The following is a 22,037-nucleotide window of genomic DNA, read 5'->3' on the forward strand; positions in this document are numbered from 1 at the left end:
GAACCAGATGGAGTTTGTGGCCAGCTCTATAAAATAGCATTCGATGACACCAGCACTTTGAAACAAGGATCATTTCAAGTATTAAATATATAGAAGATACAGAAGAATCTAGGAGCCTGAAACTACACAAGCCTTTCTCTTCCACCCCCAAGGAAAGCTAGAATAGTAAGAACATTATTTGTCCTTCTTGGAACCTGGCCTGTCACAGAGGCGCTAGTCTTATTTAATGAGAAAACTGAAGTTGGGAGGAGAGGCAGATGTAGGGAGAAGGAAGCAGTTCATGTATTAACTACAGATTTTGTATTATGTCTTGATAGCCAAAGATTGGTTTTTAAAGCTTACAATCAAAGGCTACAACAAAAGTTCATTGACTCACCAGAATAAAGAGACCCTTTAAATGGTTTTCCCATAGCAGGTCTTTCATTCTGAATATTAACTGAAGGAGAAAAGAGACAATAGTTTAAAAATATAGCACCTCTGAGGGCGCCTGGGTAGCTCAGTCAGTTGAGCATCCAACTTTGGCTCAGGTCATGATCTCGCAGTTCTTGAGTTCGAGCCCCACTTCGGGCTCTGTGCTGACAGCTAAGAGCCTGGAGCCTACTTTGGATTCTGTGTCCCACTTTCTCTGCCCCTTCCCCACTCATGCTCTCTCTCTGTCTCTCAAAGATAAATAAACGTTAAAAAAAACCAAACAACAGCAGCTCCAATATATAGTTAAATAGATATTTACCCACCAGAAGTAAACTTTGACCAAAACAAATTATGGGGCTCTAGACTCATGACACCAAAAAAATTAAAAAAAAAAAAAATCAAATTGTGGTGAAGTCCTAATCCTTACAGTTGATTTCCATTTAGTATAAGGTATTTTGGTCACCTGAGAAGAGATACACCCTGAAGTCTGTCATGGCCCTTCTGTTCTGCTTACTAATGATCATAGGGAGTCAGACAATCTTGAGAGACTGTGATTCAGTGGTTTAAATGGATAGTTTATGTGGCATTCTTCTATAAAATTCCTCTGAGCTTCGTTTGATGAGGAGTAAATTTTATGAGCCATGATTTTTATGGTGATCAGCTGAGTAAAAACTAGTCAAACAAGTAATTTCAAGTTGAGTGACTTTTACTTTGAACTATTACTCATTATTAGATTGTGGGTAAGGGAAGAAAATACATGCCCTAGATTACTGCTGCTGGACATTTTATAGTGACAGTATTCCACATCTGCTGTTCAGTAAAAGTACCCACTTGTCACTTCGTGACTGTTAAGACTTGAATGAAGAAATGAATTCAATTTATGGCTACCTGTGGTTACTGGCTACCATATTATATAGCACAATCCTTACAGTCACATAGGTCTATGTTAATTATAGGAATGAAGGATATCAAAATTATTTCTCACTTGTATGTATTTTTCTGTGGAGAAAGAGGACAAAATATTATTAACTGTTACTTGTAGTGTAAGTTTGTAATTTTTTGAAAAAGGACTTCAGAAAACAAGGCCAAGAGTAAGTAGAATGATTACTAATTCCAAACAATTCAAATAGAATCAAACTTTGGTTATAGACTTGGTCAAATCAAACATCTTTAAGAAAATTACTACTCAATTGATTTATCTAATTTGCTTCTCACTAACATGTCAAATGAGTTGTTTTAAACATAATCATTTTAATTATAAAAGTAATACATGTTCACTATAACAAACTCAATCCCCAGGTGTACAAAATAAAAAGGAGACTTCCTTCACACTGTACCTAAAATTCCCATTCCCCAAAGATAACTGCTATTAAAAGTTTAGAGTCTTTCCATTTTTTCTTTGAACACATTTAGAAGGCAAGACTTTTCAGGTTAAAATGGTGGCTTTGAATCTCCTGTAGACATAAATAGTGAGTTAATTCATATTTTTGCAGCAAACATAAGGTTCTGTAACATGTACAAAGTCACTGGAAATTGTTTTGAGTCAATACTTAGGGATTGTAACAGCCAAAAAATATTGGAAAGAAAAAACAATTTTTTTTGAAGGAATACGATCAGAAGAAAAGTGGAATGATGCTTGAAAGTGAGCTAATGGAACATAGAATTTAAAAGGTAGAACTCTTTACAGAACAAAATTTGAAGTATGGAAAGATTACTTAGAATTTTGTAACAAAATCTAAATTGTTCCCATGATTTCATCCTTTGACATTAAATTCATTTCTCAGGCTTAGAGAGAATCATTTAAAGCACCTAGATAAGTTAATTCCTAATGGCAGAGGTCACAAATGGGCGGCTTGGACTTTGCATGTCTTGCAGTGTTTGTACATTTTTTATTTACGCTGTCGTTGTCGACTTATGTAATCCATATGTACATATATTGGGCATAATTCATATACATATATAAACTGTGTATATAAACATATAGTCCCTAGATATGAAAACCACTGCATGAAGTTTTTCCCTCAAAAAATCAGAAAATTGGCAACACCCTGCTACCTTCCCAGATGGCAACAATTTAGAAAGGGCACGAGTTCTCCATGCTGCCCAAATTCCCACCACGCTGGTCTAGCACACATCTGGTTGGCTATGCTGACATATTTGTACAGGCTGGGCTTCTGTTCCCTGCCCGACCTGGCAGACCCAACTCTTAGATCCATATGTATCCCTCTCCCTCAACATGTTTGAAGGACTGGGGCAGGGGTCAAAGATGAAGGCCCCAGTCTGGGTTTAATGTCTTGGGCCAGCTCAGAACAGCTAGTGTTTTGAGCTCTAAGCCAACACTCTGGATCTTTAGTCGTTTTCCTCACCCCACCCCACCCTGCCAACTAGAAAAAGGTTCATTTCAAAGAGGAGTACAACTCCTACAACATACACAAACTAGTTTTAATGTGAACTGGGAATCAGGAAAGCTGGATCCACTTCTATCTTACTCACTTTGGACAGATAAAGGTGGTTAAACTGTCCTTATGTCCCTGATCAAATGAGAAAAATACTGCTTTAGTTCATGGCAGTTTGTGAGATAGAAATCCAATGGAAAATGGAAACGCAGTTTGTAACTTAGTTTGAATATTGAACTTCTGGGTTATTTTTCCAGAACTTTGATCTGTTTTATGTGTCTACTAATCATCTCATAATAGATAATTTTTATCTATTAATAACCTGATCATTGCTCTACCCCTATATTGGAATGTAAAATAGCAGAAGTAATCCTACCTATGCTGGTACTTTCAGCATAGACTTTACCACGCTAATCAGTTCATGAAACTCCATATTCTGAAAGTGGCCACGGTCAGTGAATCTGTACAATTTGGCTTCCAACCTATCAGCCACTTCTTGTTGTTCCTTCCAGGGAAGGAAAGGATCATCAGTGGAGCCAAACTGCACAATGTAAGGGCAGTTGGCTTTGATCTTCTCCCACTGCCAAGGACGGTTGAAGTATCCTATGGGAAAAAAATATACATATAGCCTATTACGGCCCATGGATAATTCCCATTCTAGCCATGGTAAAATATCTAGTGAAGACCATAGCAGACACACAGAATCCGAGCCTGTGAGTTACAAGTCCATTAGTTTTCAAATCTGTAGGGCTTAATACCATAGCTACTTGTGAAGGGGCGTATGTGGCTCAGATAAAATCAGGCCTCTAGGGTTCGATGCATTAGAAAATGGTCTATCACCTCTCAAAGGGTCTAATTTGTAAAAAAGAAGGGCAGCAAATGTTTCTCATCTGTTACGAGAGGGTGTTTTTAGCCTATTCAAAAGCCAGTACTGTTTAACCTGAACAGGTAGCCCTGTGATTAGAGGAAGGGCTTTTCTGAATCGGTTTCAAACTTACCACTGGCACGCTCGTTTTCATCCCCCAAGTCAGAGGTATATGCAGACACTAACACAATAGCATATACTCGGTGTGTTTCTGCATACCTGGAGAAAGAGAAATGATGTCAACTAATACTTAATGTTAAATCTGATTGCCAAAAAGTAAAAAAAGAAACAAAAACAAAAAAACACATGAAAACTCATTTGATCTAGCTTACAGAAAACAGGTGCTGTTGAGGTTAATTTAAAAAAAGTAAGGAAACTACAGAACTCCAAGCCCAGTGGTTAATAAATTACCCTTGGCTACTTGATGAAGTTTCTACTTATTTTTCAAGGTAGTCCAAACCTCTTTGGTAATCCTTTCAAAAAAAACAAAAAGTGGGGGCAACTGGGTGGCTCAGTCGGTTGAGTGTCCAACTTCGGCTCAGGTCATGATCTCGCGGTTCATGAGTTTGAGCCCCACATCAGGCTTGCTGCTATCAGCCTGTCACAGCAAAGCCTGCTTCAGATCCTGTCCCCCTCTTTCTGCCCCTCCCCTGATTGCACTCTCCCCAAAAAAAAAAAAAATTTTTTTTTTTAAGTGTAATCATTCTCTTTGATGTGCCTATTAACCTACCTTCAGTATGCATCAGCATTGCTTGGTTGGTTAACATGTAGATTCAGTCCCGGAGCATCTGATTCAAAGTTGGTATGAGGCCCAGGGATCTGCATTTTAAGGCATGACACCTCCCCCCCAACCCAGATGACTAATACAAGTGATCTGTGAACCGTATTTTAAGAAATACTGTACCATAGCGGAAATGTACCTCTTTTGCTGCACATTCCACATTGTATTGTATTACTCTCTGCGTTGTATTATATCTGTCTTCCCCAATAAACCTTCAGCTCCTTAAGGGCAGGTGTGAGCCTTCTTGATTTCTATGACCCTGGTGCCTAGTACAGTGCCCACAAGCAGACACTCGGCAAAGATTAGGCTAGGGAAAGATATGGAATAGTAATAGCTTCAAGGGGCCTTTGTGCCAGGAAAAATTTAGCGTTGGTATTTTGTTTTGCAGTCTAAACTTTTTGCCCAACAATTTGAAAAATTTCAAACCTACAGGACAGAACAACAAGCACTTGATTCATTAATTTTACCACACTTCACACCTAAATACATCAACTGTGTCCCCTAAGAACAAGGTATTCTCTTACATATCCGCAGTGCCATTATTACCCCAGTACATTTAACACCGAGACAGTAATACACAGATCCTGATAATGGTGCCTGAACTCACAAACTATGAGATCACGAAATCAAGATCCAGACACTTAAACAACTGAGCCACCAAGCACCCCAAAACTGCTTTTCAATCCTAGATCCAGTCAAAGATCACACATTGCATTTGGTTTTCCTGACTCTTTAGTCCCTTTTAAATTTTTTGTTTTAAATGACATTGACATTTTCTAAGAGTTTAATAAGCCAATTAATTGTCTTGTATATCACCCCTAAATTGAATTTTTGTTTCCTCGTGATTAGACAGAGGTTAAACATTTTTGGCAAGAATACTACATAGGCGATGTGTCCTTCCCACTCCATCACATCAGAGACACACAATGCCAGTGTCCCTTTATTGGTGAGATTAAGTTTGATTACTTAAGGTGATATCAGATATCCATTGTAAAGACACAATTGTCCACTTTGTGATTAGTAAGTAATCCGCAGGGTGGTCCTCTGTGGCTCTACCAATATCCTTTTCCCCTACCATCTTATACCACATACTGGCATGTATTTTCTCCTTGCCTACCTTAACTTTAGATGTTAATTTTTAGGTTGCAGACAATCCTGCAGTGAGTTTATTATTTTTTATTTTATTTTTAAGAGAGAGACAGAACGTAAGCAGGGGAAGGGCAGAGAAAGAGGGAGACACAGAATCTGAACCAGGCTTTAGGGTCTGAGCTGTCAGCACAGAACCTGACAAGCAGGGCCTGAACCCACAAACCGTGAGATTATGACCTGAGCCAAAGTCCGACGCTTAACCAACTGAGCCACCCAGGTGCTCCAGAGATCTTTTTTTTTTAAGTTTATTTATTTTGAGAGAGAGAGAAAGAGCATGAGCAGGGGTGGGGCAGAGAAAGAGGATACCAAGCAGGCACTGCCCTGCCAGCACAAAGCCCAATGTGGGGCTCGAACCCATGAACCATGAGATCATGACCTGAGCCAAAATCAAGAGTCAGACACCCAACCGACTGAGCCACCCAAGGTGCTCCAGTTACAGGGATCTTTAAAAGAAGGCACATCTGGGGCGCCTGGGTGGCTCAGTCCGTTGAACATCCAACTTCGGCCCAGGTCACGATCCCATGCTTCATTGGTTTGAACCCCATGTCGGGCTCTGTGCTGACAGCCTGGAGCTTGGAGCCTGCTTTGGGTTCTGTGTCTTCCTCTCTCTCTGCCCCTCCCCTGCTTGCACTCTGTCTCTCTGTCTCCCCAAAATAAATAAATATTTAAAAATTTTTTTAAAAAGAAGGCACATCTTTATTAGCCAATAGCCTGAGAAAAATTCAGTTGGCCTTGAGTTGGTACAGATTTCAGCATAAAGGGATTTCTTCATTTTCCAGACAACCTTTGGCAGCTTATGAACACTAAGCTCCACACTGGAAAGCATTATCTCATAGCTTCAAATGGCAGAAAGGCTATGGAATTTGGCAGGGTTCCCTGACATGCAATTTATATGCCAGCCTGAGCGACTGCTTGGGACAAGAGGTTACACAAAAACTATATTCCTTCCTCATCCAGCCTAGCAAATGTGCAAGAAACCCAACCCTAATATGCTTATTCAGCCAACTAAGTCCTATCCTCTAGGCCTCATAAGCCTAAAGGGAGAGACATGATGTTATAACTGAGAGCATCAGGAAGTATCATGAATCCTAAGGACTGGGGGGAGGGGGAGGTGTGCAGGGTGGTGTAACAGCCTTTGCCCTCCAACAAATTTATTTAGCACCTACCATATGGCAGACACTCTTCTAGGCACTAAGGTCCCAGTGTCAGAGTGAACGAAGCCCCACCCTCATGTTGCTTACATTTTTATTGGCCAGAGACAGGCAAGAAATAAACAAGACATCAGATGTTGAAAAGTGTAATAGATTAAAAGAGGGATACCAAGATATAAAGGGGATAGGAGCCATTGTTTCATTTGGAGTGATTAGACTAGGCCTCAGTGAAAAGAGACATTAAGTAGAGACTTAAAAGAAAGCCATGCAAGTACCTAGAAACAGTATACCAGGTAGAACAGGGACCAGCACAGGCCTAAGGTAGGTACAGAGCTGGCAAGTTCAAGGAACTGCAGTGAGGTCTGTAAGCCAGCTGGAGCCCACACAGGGTGACTATTGAACAAGGATCGCACCTCATGGCTGCAATGGCCCCAGAACTGTGGCCTATGATGATGGTCTTCTCATCACAGTGCAGCTCCGTCTCCATGAAGGGCAGCCAGATGCTCTCTCGAGCTGTAACTAAGGTTCGGGGTAAAGAAAGAGTGTCATTTGATAGGGACAGTCTTAGTCTAATACCACCCCACCTTTCTGACAGAGGACTACTTAGCATTTCTCAACTTAAGAACTTCAGGACCACATAGGAGACGGGGCTGTTTCAATAGAGCCAAAGATTTATATGTTGCTGTTTGAGAGACTCAAGTCCATAGTTTTGCTATTTTTATTTTACCATGTTCTTATAAGAAAATACTGAGGAAATAATAAAAATTTAATTCTGCAGCTTTAATGTAAACTTAAGAGATAACTCTAGGGGCACCTGGGTGGCTCAGTCGGTTAAGCATCCGACTTCAGCTCAGGTCATGATCTCATGGTTCATGAGTTTGAGCCCCGCATTGGGCTCTGTGCTGACAGCTCAGAGCCTGGAGGCTTCTTTGGATTCTGTGTCTCCCTCTCTCTCTCTGCCCCTCCTCTGCTCGTACTCTGCCTGTCTCTCTCTCAAAAATAAATTTAAAAATTTTTAAAAAAAGAAATAACTCTAGACAACATTCTCAAATTCACATGTATAAATATGCTTTCTTTCCTAAGAGGAAATTCCTGACACAAGTCATGGGCATAGTCAGAACAAAAGTGGCAGTGTTACATTTTGAAATATTTGGATCTCATATAGGTGCTGTGAAGTTTTATCATATCTCTGTCTCACATGAAACACTCATACATTTTGCCTGAAAATATCTGTTGAATCTGTTGACTTATAGAAGGGAAAACTGAGTTGCTTAAAAAGTGGAAAATTAAATTTTACCAAGCCCGGGTGCTTTTCTCGATCCTTACTAGAATTTTCTATGATGCTTTTTGGTTTACACCCTTTTCCCCAAACTACTTGCCTTCATTCATTCTTAGGTATATATTCCCTTTGGCTTCTCTACTATGATATTCCTGTTCTATACCAGGAAAATGGCAAGATCAAAACCCAACATGATGAGGCTATTTAAAAACATGTTTAAAACTTACTTGGGTCAGGCATGTTTTTAGCCAAACACTGGAAACCAGGTATCTATGACATGAGGGGGAAAAAAAGCTATAATAAAGAGCTTAATTACAACCAATATTTTGCTAATAAGAAATGAGACACCTGATATGATCTCTATCAATTCAATAAGTCTTTGCTTACATTATGAAATGAAGCAGGTTAAGTGCCATTGGATTCCATGTGAACAGACAATCCCTCCTGATAAACTGCCTTCTGTCTGTAGTTCTTACCTAGCCAGCTCTGTACATATTTGCATTTGTACATCTCTGTTTATCACCGTAGGCATGTATCTATAGAGGCATCATGAATGAATGCATTCTAGACAAACTGGAGTCCAAAAGACTGTGCACCAGGAAGTAGGTAAAACATGGTACAAAATGTGGTACAGAAAGTTGGAGATCCCACCCTCTTGGACAACTTCAGTCCTGCTCTTTTTGATCTGTAGCTCTGGCCTTGGTTTTCAGCCACAACCTGAAATTTTCTTCTAGACACATACTCTAGAGCTCTAAAGGATGGCAACCCAGGAAGCAGTCCTATTGACTGGTTATGGAAGAGGTTAAAAAAAAAAAAATCAAGATGCACAAGACAATTACAGTGGGACACAACGCCATTTGTGTAAAGCTCACAAAGAAACCAAATTAAATAAGATATTGTTCAAAGTATACCCACATAGCTGCAAAAGTATGTTCATTTTTAAAAGAGGAGCAAATGAAAAAAATTTCAGGGAAATGGGATTGGGGGGGTATACATGTGGCTTCCAAGGTATTGTTAATGTTGCAGAGTTTAGTTTGGTTATGGAGTCTCAGGTATTCATTACATTATACTTCACAATTTCCATGTATGTTACATTCATCTTTTTCCTATATTAAATATTACATACTGATTTTTTTTTTTTAATCTGAGGCAGGAAGCAGAGAAGACAGAGATACACTTATCTAGTAAGCCCCAAATCTGAACCAGCAACAGATGGAGAGACAGGGGGGTGCTCTAAGAGGTGGTGCCTTGTACTCTAACCACTGAATCTTCAGATAAGTCTTCCGGGCAGTTTTATCCACCAAAATTCTGACCACTAGTTCTAGAGTTTGAGACAGGGCAGCGGGGAGAGCAGTGAAAACACAGGGCTTCGCTGAAGGGGTGGGGGGCTGGGGACGAGGTGAACACACGTTCAAACTTCAGTCCACTGTCCCCTCCGTCCCCTCAAGGCTCCCAGCGCGGTCAGGCTTGTCTTACCTGCTCCAGCCCCTTCTTCACCCAGCCGTACCAGCCGTGGGTGGCCACATCCCCACCTCCATTCCCAGGAACAATAACTGCCTTGTTCGGGGAAGCCATGAGCGCAGAGGGGCCGATGTCGACCAGCAGCAGGGCCTGCAGGGCTGGGAGCCCGAGACTGCATCCGCTGGGAGCCTGCACTGTGGCATTCTGGGAATTGTAGTTCTGGGGCGCCGGTGGGCCGGCTCTTGGACTCTGGCCGCCCTTACTGAAGAAGGAGGCCAAAGCAAACTTCCGAGTGTCCAGCAAATATAAATCGCCTTTCACTTGCCTCTTGCTAGCGTTCTGGTCCCCTCCTCACCTTATTTAGGACAGGCTGTCACACGCCCAGAATATACTCTCCCTTTACTAGAATTATGATATATTTCTATTGGAAAGTGTGGTTTTGGTTCCAAATATACAGAAATAACCTTTTTATGAGTTGAGGACTCGTGGAATTCTTATTACTCTTCCTTCTGATTTTGAAACATTTGTTGCTAGTACAGTTGTCACTGTCAGCCCTGGTTGTTATTTTTCATTGCTTTCAATGTTGTCCTTTTAAAAGCTATTACCATTGGTGATGGCACATGGATAACATTCACAATTGATGTGAGGAACAAAGGCAGAAGAAAAAATTAATATTTCCTTACAACTTACAGCCCAATGACAAGTCCTTGAGACAGGCAAAGTGATATTCCTGTGGAAGCTCAGCTCCCTTGATGATGACAATTTGCTAAGGGCAAAAGGCAATCTTAGCTTAATGTTATTTGGACCTCCAGGATCCTGTAAGTCTACTTTAAACATAAAAAAATTCCTTTGGAAACTTCCTTTATCTCTCCCCTTCCCCAGATATACGTTGACAATCGTACTGCAAGCTTACAGCCCCTTAATATACATCTGAAGGGTCTCATGATTGAGTTTTTACTAACCAGTAATAAATGACATTTGCCTAACAGCAACTAGCCCCTCAGTGTCCTGGAAACCTTGTTGCCAAAATACCTTAGAGACTTTCCCTGTCCCTAACCCCCTCCCAACCTGAAGGTATATAATCAGTCACCGTCACAACCCCAGTGCAGCACTTTCTGCGCACGAAGCCTGTCTCTGTGCTTTAATAAAACCACCTTTTTGCACCAAAGATATCTCAAGAATTCTTTCTCCAAACCCCAATATTTTCCACATCAATACTTTAAATTTAGAGACTGGGAAAACTGAAGTAGCAATGCAATGGTTTACCTATTATAATATGGCAGTCCTGAAATTTTAGGAAACACATATACCTTATAGATTTATCAAAATCTTTTATACTGGGGTGGGCAAATGTATGCTTACGTGGTTAAAAATGGGAATAAACAGGGGCGCCTGGGTGGCTCAGTTCATTAGGCATCTGACTTCATTTTGGCTCAAGCCATGATCTCCCAGTGGTGGGATGGAGCCCAACGTGAGGCTCCACGCTGGGCATGAAGCCTACTTAAGATTCTCTCTCTTCCTTGGGACACCTGGGTGGTTCAGTCAGTTAAGGATCTGACTTTGGCTCAGGTCATGATTTCATGGTTTGTAGGCTGTGCTGATGGCTTGGAGCCTGGAGCCTGCTTCAGATTCTATGTCTCCCTCTCTCTTTGCCCCTCCCCTGCTCGTTCTCTCTCTCTCTCTCTCTCTCTCTCTCTCTCTCTCTCAAAAATAATTAAATATTGAAAATAAGTTTCTCTTTCCCTCTGCTCCTCCCCTGCTTGGGTGCTCTCTCTCTCTCTCTCTCTCTCTCTCTCAAAACAACAACAAAAAATTAGAATGAACAGAAAAGTGTTTCTTATTCCTTGCCTCTCCTATGAACTTACTCACTTTGTACGTCAGGCATGTTTCTGCATTTGTTACTGAGAAACACTCTTAGACACTTTATTTTTTTATTTTTTTTTTTTTTTAAATTTTTTTTTCAACGTTTATTTATTTTTGGGACAGAGAGAGACAGAGCATGAACGGGGGAGGGGCGGAGAGAGAGAGGGAGACACAGAATCGGAAACAGGCTCCAGGCTCCGAGCCATCAGCCCAGAGCCCGACGCGGGGCTCGAACTCACAGACCGCGAGATCGTGACCTGGCTGAAGTCGGACGCTTAACCGACTGCGCCACCCAGGCGCCCCACTTTATTTTTTTTTTTAAGTTTATTTATTTATTTATTTTGAGAGAGTGAGAGAGAGAGAGAGAGAACGAGGTGGGAGGAGCAGAGAGAGGGAGGAGAGAGAATCCCAAGCAGGCTCCACACTGTCAGCACAGAGCCCAATGCAGAGCTTGAACCCACCAACCACAAGACCATGACCTGAGCCAAAATCAAGACCTGCTGGCTTAACCAAGCCACCCAGGCACCCCCGCAGTTTATTGTTTGAATAGGCACAAGCAGGTGATCAACATACACTGCCCCACCACCACATTCTTTAGGAAGAGCCACGCATACTCTTTCTTCTTGAACTTTAGACTATGAATTTTTTGAAAAGCCCAATGTTATTGGGGCACCTGGGTGGCTCAGTGGGTTAAGCATACAACTCTTGGTTTCTGCTCAGGTCAAGATCTCACGGTTTCTGGGTTTGAGCCCCGCATCGGGCTCCATGCTGTTAGGACTCTCTTTCTTGCCCTCTCTCTTCGCCCCTCTCCTGCTAATTCTCTATCTCTAAAAATAAATACACAAACAACAAGAACAAAAAAGTCGAGGGGTGCCTGGGTGGCTCAGCACATTGAGCATATATGACTTTGGCTTAGGTCATGATCTCACAGTTTGTGAGTTCAAGCCTCACTGCTGTCAGAGGAGAACCCACTTCAGATCCTCTGTAGGTCTCTCTCTGCCCCTACCCCACTTGCACATGCTCTCTCTCTCTCTCTCTCAAAAATAAATAAAACAGGGGCGCCTGGGTGGCACAGTCGGTTAAGCGTCCGACTTCAGCCAGGTCACGATCTCGCGGTCCGTGAGTTTGAGCCCCGTGTCGGGCTCTGGGCTGATGGCTCAGAGCCTAGAGCCTGTTTCCGATTCTGTGTCTCCCTCTCTCTCTGCCCCTCCCCCGTTCATGCTCTGTCTCTTTCTGTCCCAAAAATAAATAAACGTTGAAAAATAAATAAATAAATAAATAAAACATTAAAAAGAAGTCAATGTTATTGAATTTTATTTATTTTTTTTACTTTGAAATTACTTTATTAATTGCAATGTATAATATATTAATGCAAAAGCATAATAGTTTACTGAGGGAGTCATAATCAGTCTTTATAAATAAAGTACACAGATAATATTCATAAGGCCACTTCCATACATATTAGCTTGAATTTTATCATTTTTTAATGTTTATTTTTTGAGAGAGGGAGAGAGACTGAGTGAGAGCAGGGGAGGAGCAGAGACAGAGGAAGACACAGAATCCAAAGCAGGCTGCAGGCTCTGAGCTGTCAGCACAGAGCCTAAGGCAGGGCTCAAACACACAACCACGAGATCATGACCTGAGCCAAAGTCAGACGCTTAACCAATTGAGCTACCCAGGCACCCCATATTAGTCTGGACTTTAAATGTAACCGTATTCACTTCAGAGGGAAGGAATTACTGAGACACACACCACCATGGATTAGTCTCAAAATAATTATGCTGAGTGAAAGATGCTAGACAACAACAACAACAAAAAGAGTACATACCATATTATTCCACTCACTTAAAACTGTGGAGGGGCACCTGGGTGGCTCAGTTGGTTAAGCATCCGACTTTGGCTCAGGTCATGATCTCACTGTTTGTGAGTTCAAGCCCTGCATCAGGCTCTGTGCTGACAGCTCAGAGTCTGGAGCCTGCTTCAGATTCTGTGTCTCCCTCTCTCTCTGCCCTTTCCCTGTTTGCATTATGTCTGTCTCTCAAAAACAAATAAACATTAAAATAATAATAATAATAAGTTAAAACTATGGAAAGTAACAGGGGCACAAGGAAACATTGTGGGATGATATACATGTTCACTATCCTGATGGTGATAGTAGTCAAAACTTACCATATTATACACTTCAAATATGTGCTGCTTATTGTGTGTCAATTATACCTCAATAAATCTGCTTAAAAATTATTTTATTTTATTTATTTTTTATTTTTTTTAAAGAGAGAGAGAGAGAGCAAGCAGGCACAAGTAGAGGAGAGGACCAGAGAGAGAGAGAGAGAGAATCTCAAGCAGGCTCCACTCTCAGCACAGAGCCTGATGTGGGACTTGATCTCATGATCCTGGGAACATGATGTGAGCCAAAATCAAGAGTTGCACTTGATCTTAGCCAGAAGGCCGAGAAGCGATACCAAAATCAAGAGTTGAACGCTCAACCAACTGAGCCACCCAAGTGCCCCTAAAATTTAAATATAAATTAAAACAAGCAGAGGCATTCCTGTAGCCTAGAGACCATTTGCTTAGTGGTTTTTAGTTCAAGGAACAATGACACTCTATTAAAAGGAACTGTGAGCTGAAAAGGATTTATCCTTCCTTAAGATTTGTTTTAAGATCTTTTTTCAGCAGCTCTTTCCGCCCACAGGTCCTGTCCCTGTGCCCCGTGCTTTAATAAAATCACCTTTTTGCACACACAAAAAGATTTGTGTTTCTTTTCACTCACAAGGTAGTTGACTCTTCCTTTGAGAAGGAGAAAAATAAGGTAATGGTCTCAACTGTCAACCTTCTCAGATTGTTTTGTCGATAATGATGGCAAAGATTATGTACTTACCATTAAATCTGCCTTGTTTTCTTTTCTACCTTCTATCTCTTGGGCAACCATTTTCTGAACTTGCCATTATCACAGAAAATATAGCTTGGTTTCAAAACTAAAACATCATCTTTATGAACTAAAAACATTGAAAATGCACATTTCTGTCTGGTACATCATTTGCTAACATCGAAAGAGCCATTCTCAAGAACTTGAGAAGGCTGTTTTCATTTTTCTGACACACTCAGCCACCACCAACCTCTAAGACTGTCTTTCTGAATCACCTTCCTTTGCCTGAACTTTTCTTTTCAGGTCAGAATCTCTTCTTTAGGCGGTTTGTCTGTGACTCTCCAAACTCACTGTCCAAGCAAATACCTTCTGAGCTCCTTTGCTATTTCTTTCACATATTATTGTTTTAACCAATAAGAAGAAAGGAAAATATAAGGAAAGCTTCTTTGGAGTCTTGAAGGATACATGAGAGTCAGGTGGGAAAAGCATGGTGGTGACCGGGTGGTTCTTAGCAGAGAGGAGGGACATACAGGAGCACAGAGGTGAGACACAGCGTACAGGCTGGGAGAGACAACTGGTTCAATACATAGCACTGAGGTAAATAGATCATGGAGACCCTTGTACAGCAAGAGGGGACATCTACTTTATCCTGTGAGTGAGGGGAAGCTAGGTAGTTTTAAACAAGGCAAGGTCAGGGTCAGATGTGTGGTTCTGAAAAATCCCTCTGGCAACCAAAGTGAGATTTGGGTTTCGCAAAATTTTGGCAAAGAGATCATTTAGGAGGCTATTGTGGTCATTCGGGAAAAGTGAATGAGGGCTTGAACTAAGTAGCTAGATGGAAATGAGAAGCATTTAGAATAAAAAAACCCACAGGCCCAAGTGATGCATTATTACTTTCAGGGTTGGGGTGTTAAAGAGGTAGGGGAAGAAAAAAATATCTTTTCCTTCTACCCTTCTAGGTTCTTGGCTGGGGCTCTGAAACAAAAGACATATAAGCAAGAGAAGAGCATACAAAAAATTGATTTTTTAAATATGTTTTACATGACATGGGAGCCTTCATCAGGAAATGAAAACCCGGGGCAGCTGGGTGGCTCAGTTCATTAAGTGTCCAACTTCGGCTCAGGTCATGATCTCACAGTTTGTGGGTTCAAGCCCCACATCGGGCTCTGTGCTGACAGCTCAGAGCCTGGACCTGCTTCAGATTCTGTGTCTCCCTCTCTCTCTGCCCCTCCCCTGCTCTCTGTCTCTATCTCTCTCTCTCAAAAATACATAAACATTAAAAAAATTTTTTTGTTAAAGGAAATGAAAACCCAACAAAGCAGTTAAACCAGATTGTTTTTATGCTAGGTTTTATGAAGAGTGGTAGGTCATGAGGAAAATGCAATAGAACAAAAGCATATGAAATAAGGGTAGTTAATAAGGGAAGAAATTTAGCAAGGCCTATTCATTCTGATTCCTCTTGGCATCTGTTCTGTGAAAGGGAGGCATACACAAAATGACTTCCAAAGGCTCAAGGAGTCGTAAGACCAAAGGAAAATCCTGATAAATCCAGCTTGACAGAAATGTGGGTTTTTTTTTTTTAATGTTTATTCTGAGGGAGAGTGCATGCAGGCTGGTGAGGGGCAGAAAGAGAATCCCAAGCAGAGTCCCCTGTCAGTGCAGAGCCCAATGCGGGTCTTGGTTATGAGATTATCACCTGAGCCCAAATCAAGGGTCAGACACTTCACCAACTGAGTCACCTAGGCACCCCTACAGAAATGGCTTACTAAGGGGATGAGTAGATCTCTGCAGCCCTATCTCTCATAAGACCTGCTTTTTTAGCCCTAGAGGCTGGGGAATACATTCCCCCCACCCCACAGGAGGAAATGTTTGAGAATAGTTGTGTCATAGTCACATCTCCAAAGAAAGTTAAGAATGTTATGTCCCAAGGGTGTACTTAAGACAAAAGAAAGTGTGGGAGGGGAGTAGCTATTATGGAGAATGCTTCGGGTCACAGAGAGATAGGCATTGTGGATTTATCCAAGATGGCATTTGTGTGGCTCACCCATCTGTCTGCAGAGGTAACAAATGTCTCCTCCTGGTAAAAACAGTGCACCTCTCATATGATGGTCTTATGACCTGTTTGAGGGGAGACAGGGAAGGTCAGTGGGTCCTTCCTTGCACCTACCCTCTCTCAAAATCCTTCAGCTTAAAATATTAAATATGCTACTCTGTCATATTTTGGTAGTGTGTCCTGAACCCCACGAGAGACAAGGAGGGACCAAGAATAACTCCCTAGTTATTAGGATGACTGGGAGGAGAATGGTATCTCCAAGTGAAATAGAAAGTACAAGAGACAGGTTAGTTTAGGGCGAGGGGAACAATGAATTCAGCTTAGGACCATTAAAAGATAAACTGAGGCATACTAAAATTTTAAGAGTTGGGGCACCTGGGTGGCTCAGTCGGTTGAGCATCCAACTTTGGTTCAGGTCATGATCTTGCAGTTGGTGGGTTTGAGCCCCGCATCTGGCTCGCTGCTGTCAGTGCAGAGCCCACTTTGGATCCTCTGTCCTCCTCTCTCTCTGTCCCTCCCCTGCTCATGTGCACTCTCCCAAAAATAAACATTAAAAAATTTTTTTTTAATTGTAAGAGTTTATTTGAGCAAAATTCAATTTGAATCAAACAGCACCAAACCTGAAGTGGTTAGGAGCCCTCGGTCAACAGGAGTCAGGGAAAACAATTAAACAGAAAAGGTGTAGAAGCCAAGAGAAGAAATTATTTGATTGTCCAGTTGGCTGTTGATTGTATTCAGTGTTTCAATTTCATAACCTTGAGGCATTTCTGTACTTACATTTTAGTTTGCTTATGTAGGCCGTCATGGCATTAGAGCCACATCAGTCTAATGGCCTTCTTTTTAATTAACTTGACAGGACACATGGAGGTTCAGGTGCCAAAACCCCAGAGATATCTAGCAGGTTGCTGGATATATGAATCTCATGTTAGGTAAGTCTGAGCCAGAAACATAGAAATTAGATTATAGATGATGAATAATATGTCACGAAAATTGTGAAACACTTTGAAATAGTCAAAAGTCCATGGGTGAACTTCCATGGAATGCTGGGCATTTTTTAAAGGACTCTCTGGGGTCATCTGATTGTAAGGGGTATGTGCCTCTATCTTTGACTAAGCTATTTTACAACTCTGCAGCAAAAGAAATTAATTTACAGAAAACTGATAGTAATGCAAATGTCTCCTGTCCATAACAATGCAAATGAGTCTTGTCCACAGCAATGCAAATGAGTTTTGTGCGGTAGGGAATATGAATCTATAAATCAAATTCTTCCTTGAACCAGTCTGAACATCCTTACTTGTTACCTCATTAATAAATGAGTTTTTGACATATGCTCATTTTATATTTGTATGAGGGCCAGAATTTTACCTTCTTGAAACTAACAATTTTGAAGGTTTCACCAGCATCCCAATGGATTCACCTAACAAAATCAGGTAAATCATGTTGCTGAAGAATACCTTGTGGGCTGCTTAATTAAGCCCAGGAATATTTTGCTTTTGGCTCTCAGAGTGAACAGTGAATATTCAAGTGGCAATCATACAACAATAAACTGATTCTGTTTCTCTAGGTTTTTTCTCTTTAATGATTTTGTATTTTTGGTTTTGTTACTGATACATCTACAGCCAATATGTTTCTCATCATTGGTGGCAACAGCAATCAGGAATTTGACTTTATTTTCTGACCATCTGGTGGTCTAAGTTAATTGGTAGTTATAGAGATATATCCTCTTTTGGATAAGAGATGACAGAGAATCTAGTTGGTCTTTTTTGTTTGTTTGCCTTTTTTGTCTATTTATGAGTTCAAATCAGTCAAGATTTTCATGCCTCCCGGGAAGAAGAATGACTCTATATCTGATCTGGTGAGTTTTTGTGTTTTTGTGTTCACTTCTGACCTGTGACTAAAGTTGTAGAATCAAAGCTGTATACTTTCTTTTTTTTTTAATTAAAAAAATTTTTTTAATGTTTATTTATTTTTGACAGAGAGAGAGACAAAGCATGAGTGGGGAAGGGGCAGAGAGAGAGGAAGACACAGAATCCGAAGCAGGCTCCAGGCTCTGACCTGCCAGCACAGAGCCCAACGCGGGGCTCAAACTCACAGACTTCGAGATCGTGACCTGAGCCGAAGTCAGACGCTCAACTGACTGAGCCACCCAGACGCCCCAAAGCTGTATACTTTCTTTGTGTCTATGCATCTCTGTGTCTTTATGGCTATAACCAAGAAAGGCCCTCACATGTTGTGGAGTGTGAAATTTTACTAAGTTTGGAGACCTCTAATAAATTAGATTAGTATGTCTCTTTTTCTTAGTTAAATTTTTTGTTTATTTTGAGAAAGAGAGAGAGAGTGCGCACAGGGGAGGGACAGAGAAAAAGAGAGAGAATCCCAAGCAGGCTCTGTGCGAACAGTGTGGAGCCCAACATAAGGCTGTCAGTGGGACAGGGCTGGAACCCAGGAACAGTGACATCATTGATGAAGGAGCATGAGGCAGACTGAGGGCAAAATTCAGGCTGGTACTCTACCCGCCACCCCCCCCCCCCCCCCCCCGTGGAATATGTGTGATATTCCTCGGACACTCCCAACTACCCAAGAACAAAGGAAAGGGGTTTAAGTGCTTGCCATGGTAATGTGGGAGACTAAGGCAAACGAAAAACTGAATTCCCTTACTGTCTACAGCCCACTGACAAGTCTTTGAAACCAGCAGAGTAACCTCCCTCTAGGAGCTCAGCTGCCTTGATAATGACACTTTGTTAGGGGCAAAAGAAAACCTTAGCTTAACATTACCCCAACCTCAAGGATCCTGTAAATCAACTTCCTTTATCTCAACTGCCCCAAGATATATGCTGGCAATCATATTCCAAGCTTATGGCCCCCGGATATGCATTTCATATGATGAAGAGTCTCATGACCCTTCATGAGGTTTTATTAAACAGTGATAAATGGTGTTTCCCTAGCAACAGCTAGCCCCTCAAGGTCCTGGAAACCTTGCTTCCAAAATTCCTTAGAGACTTACTCTATCACTGACCCCCTCCCAACCTGAGGGTGAGTTTCCCATCAAGACTCCAGTGCAGTTCTTCCTGCCCATGGGTTCTGTTCCCATGCTTTAATAAAATCACCTTTTTGCACCAAAAACATCTTCAAGAATTATTTCATGGCCGTTGGCTCTGGACCCCACAAATCTCCCATCACCCCAAAAACTTCATCAGTTATGACCCCAGCCAAAATCAAGAGTCAGATGCCCGACCAACTGAGCTGTCCAAGCACCCCAGATTAGTATGTCTCTTAAAGGAGCTCTGTTCCAGAGTGCCTGAGTGACTAAGTCTGTTGGGCATCCAACTCGATTTTGGCTCTGTTCGTGGGATAGAGCCTGAGTCAGTCTCCACGATGTGTGTGGAGCCTGCTTGGGATTCAGTCTCTTTCCCTCTACCCCTCTACTTTCTCCCCACTCACCATCTCTCTAAAATTAAATAAATAAATAAATAAATAAATAAATAAATAAATAAATAAATAAATAGGAGCTCTGTTCTGACTGGCTTATTGAGATAAATACATACTTACATAAATCAAATATTCCTAAAACTACCCAAAAATAATGAAATTAAACTTCCAATACTCTAAATGTGTAGGAATTTTAAAAACCCTTCTTAGAAAATTCTAGTATAGAAAGAAGCCAGGATCAAATAATTAAAGCAAGTCTTTGGTAAATGATATTCTTTTAACGTTTGGTTAAAAAAAAAAAAAAAAAAAACAACCCATACAGCTATGTCTTTTCTCGGGGTAAACTATAATACAAATGTGTATTTATTTTAATTGAGTTTGCTTCCTTACTGAGAGATTAATGCAAACTGCCTAAATTTATTCACTTAATGATGTAAAACCTAGTTATTCTGACATGGTTTAGGAACATGAAAACCGTAAATTTGTTCAACAAAAATGAATCATTGACAGACTTTTTATATTAAGAGTATGTTTCATAATATATTGACCTAAAACTAGTTTGTGTTCTGTAAGTAGCTGAAAATTTTGTACTAAGTTGAGCTAATTAATGGTAATTCTTGGATGTCTAGATATATTCTAAGCATCATTTTAAGTTTATATAGCTTTGCTTCTTTTAAAAAATATACTACAGACAGGCTGTATCTCGGAGTCAGATTAATAAACGTGCTCATTTTTGTCACTTAGAAAAAGGTATATAAAGGCTGTAGTGGCTGTAGAAAGTTGTGTTCTATATACTTAGGAGTTTGGTTAGTCTCCCAGGATGCGTGAATATGACCACTCCCAATTATTCACCTTCTCGTAGATGGAGGACAGAGCTAGACACGCAGAGAGTAACTGTGCGCTAGTGTCAATCCCCGAAGAGAACGCGAAGTCAACATAGCGAGCAGTAACATAATGAAGTATTGCTACGCGTGCTGAATTTCCAAAGGTAGTGTGCGGACCCACGCTCCCTCCGCTCCGCCCCTTGCCGCGGTGACACCTTTTCCCGGCAAGCTTCAGTTTCCTCCGCCTCTCCTTTTTCCGGTGCCACACGTCATCATTCTCGCTTCCCGGTAGCTAAGGCGATGAGAGGGACTTCCCAGTTGGGCGGGCGGAAGTCATGTTGGATCAGGGCGAATCCCTGAGGCGTGCCGGCTGCACCTAGGAAACAGTCGCGCAGGCACCTGAGTTTTCTGAAGCACAAACATTTAGGGGTGAACGTGGAGGAACGCAGGATCTGAGGAGCGGTGGTTTTGTGGCCTGAGAACAACGGGCTTGCCCCATTCCAAGATGGCGGCGTGGCTTCACTGAGCGTCTTGCTTCCGCTTCTCCGCCGGGGGAGGCCCTCTTTGATTGGCCAGAGGACGGCGCTGTGGCGTGACGCACAGGGTCGCTGACCAGTCGTCTGAGAGCTGAGCTGGACTTGGCGGTGGGAGCCGGCGCGGGGCCCTAGCAGCTGTGGGTGCGGACGCGGCCAGGTGAACTGCTCCTGCCAGGTGAGTGGGAGCGCAGGTGATGGGGAGCCGAGGGCACGGACTGGAGTCTCTGTAGGGACCGAATGGGTTGCTCCTGGGGCGAAGCCTCTTCTCGGCGGCTTGGCGGGCAGAGGAATTTAGGGATTCAGTGACCCAGGGGTCTGCTGAAGAGTGACGCGTTCCTCGTCAGGCGGTGCGGCCGGCCGGCTTCTGGCTCGGGAACCCTAGGAATCGCGGGGTGCGGAAGGATTCAGGTTTCTTTTTAGAGTTGAGTAACCTGAAATGGGATGAATGACTTCTGCCTCGTGACAGCTGGAACTAGGATCCGGGGCTTCGGACTACGCTTGAAGCATTAAACTGTGCTTAAACTTGGCTACCGTGTCCTGAGAAGTTATGATTTGATGGAATGACCGGTTCAGTTTTTGGCGTGTGTGTATTTTTGGCAGACACTCCTACAGAACCTTTAAAGTTCTTTTCATTCATTCATTAACTCATCCATTCATCTATTAGCCTCTTCAGAAACTCCTCCCCTGTGAGAATATGATGTGAGTCAAAGATCGACCGCCCTAGAAAAATGCACATTCGCTCATGCCCACAATTTTGCATACAGCTTCAGAAGATTTATTGACGCTCTGAAGTGCCCCGTTGGTTTTGTGCCCAGATTTAAGAATCCATGTTCTAGAAGAGGCGACAGGAAGAGACCGTGGGAAACGGAAAGAGCAGGTTTTAATATGTAGCTGCTTGGGGACATTGGATGGAGCCAGTATCTTTCATTCATGTTTTGAGTGGGTACCAGTCAGTGAATGAAACCTGCTGAGG

The 22,037-nt window shown here is 41.9% G+C and overlaps 3 protein-coding genes across 5 annotated transcripts in view; 2 read left to right on the plus strand and 1 right to left on the minus strand.

Moving 5' to 3' along the window:
* The window catches only part of POLR3F (RNA polymerase III subunit F), a 48,713-nt gene that overhangs the window by 13,881 nt on the left and 12,795 nt on the right, over window positions 1–22,037 (plus strand). The window contains exon 10 of one of the 2 annotated variants that reach the window (XM_047851293.1): window positions 17,132–17,204. In XM_047851293.1, the coding sequence (XP_047707249.1) occupies window positions 17,132–17,173 (42 nt within the window). In that variant the 3' untranslated portion in view covers window positions 17,174–17,204. Of the gene's footprint in view, window positions 1–17,131; window positions 17,447–22,037 lie in introns of those variants that run through there. The other variant, XM_047851292.1, reaches the window with a different exon arrangement.
* RBBP9 (RB binding protein 9, serine hydrolase) lies at window positions 1,100–9,697 on the minus strand. The gene is made up of 5 exons (XM_047851294.1): window positions 9,509–9,697; window positions 8,260–8,302; window positions 7,167–7,272; window positions 3,806–3,891; window positions 1,100–3,410 (listed from the first exon to the last, which is right to left on the minus strand). The coding sequence occupies exons 1-5, from the start codon at window positions 9,605–9,607 to the stop codon at window positions 3,184–3,186; spliced, it is 561 nt and encodes a 186-aa protein (XP_047707250.1). The 5' UTR covers window positions 9,608–9,697; the 3' UTR covers window positions 1,100–3,183.
* SEC23B (SEC23 homolog B, COPII coat complex component) overlaps window positions 20,878–22,037 on the plus strand; it is a 46,311-nt gene continuing 45,151 nt past the window's right edge. For both annotated transcript variants that reach the window (XM_047851286.1, XM_047851287.1), the window contains exon 1: window positions 20,878–21,239. The gene's annotated coding sequence lies outside the window, so the exon portion shown is untranslated. The remainder of the gene's footprint in view (window positions 21,240–22,037) is intronic.

Source organism: Prionailurus viverrinus, chromosome A3 (assembly GCF_022837055.1).
Source record: "Prionailurus viverrinus isolate Anna chromosome A3, UM_Priviv_1.0, whole genome shotgun sequence".
Classification (NCBI taxonomy): domain Eukaryota; kingdom Metazoa; phylum Chordata; class Mammalia; order Carnivora; family Felidae; genus Prionailurus; species Prionailurus viverrinus.

Coding starts and splice junctions, on each gene's coding strand:
- RBBP9 (XM_047851294.1), bottom strand. CDS start 9,607: ATGGCTTCCCCGAACAAGGCAGTTATTGTTCCTGGGAATGGAGGTGGG. Junction 3,892..7,166: donor GGGGCCATTGCAGCCATGAG/GTGCGATCCTTG, acceptor CTCTTTCTCCAG/GTATGCAGAAACACACCGAG. Junction 3,411..3,805: donor TGAAAACGAGCGTGCCAGTG/GTAAGTTTGAAA, acceptor TTTTTCCCATAG/GATACTTCAACCGTCCTTGG.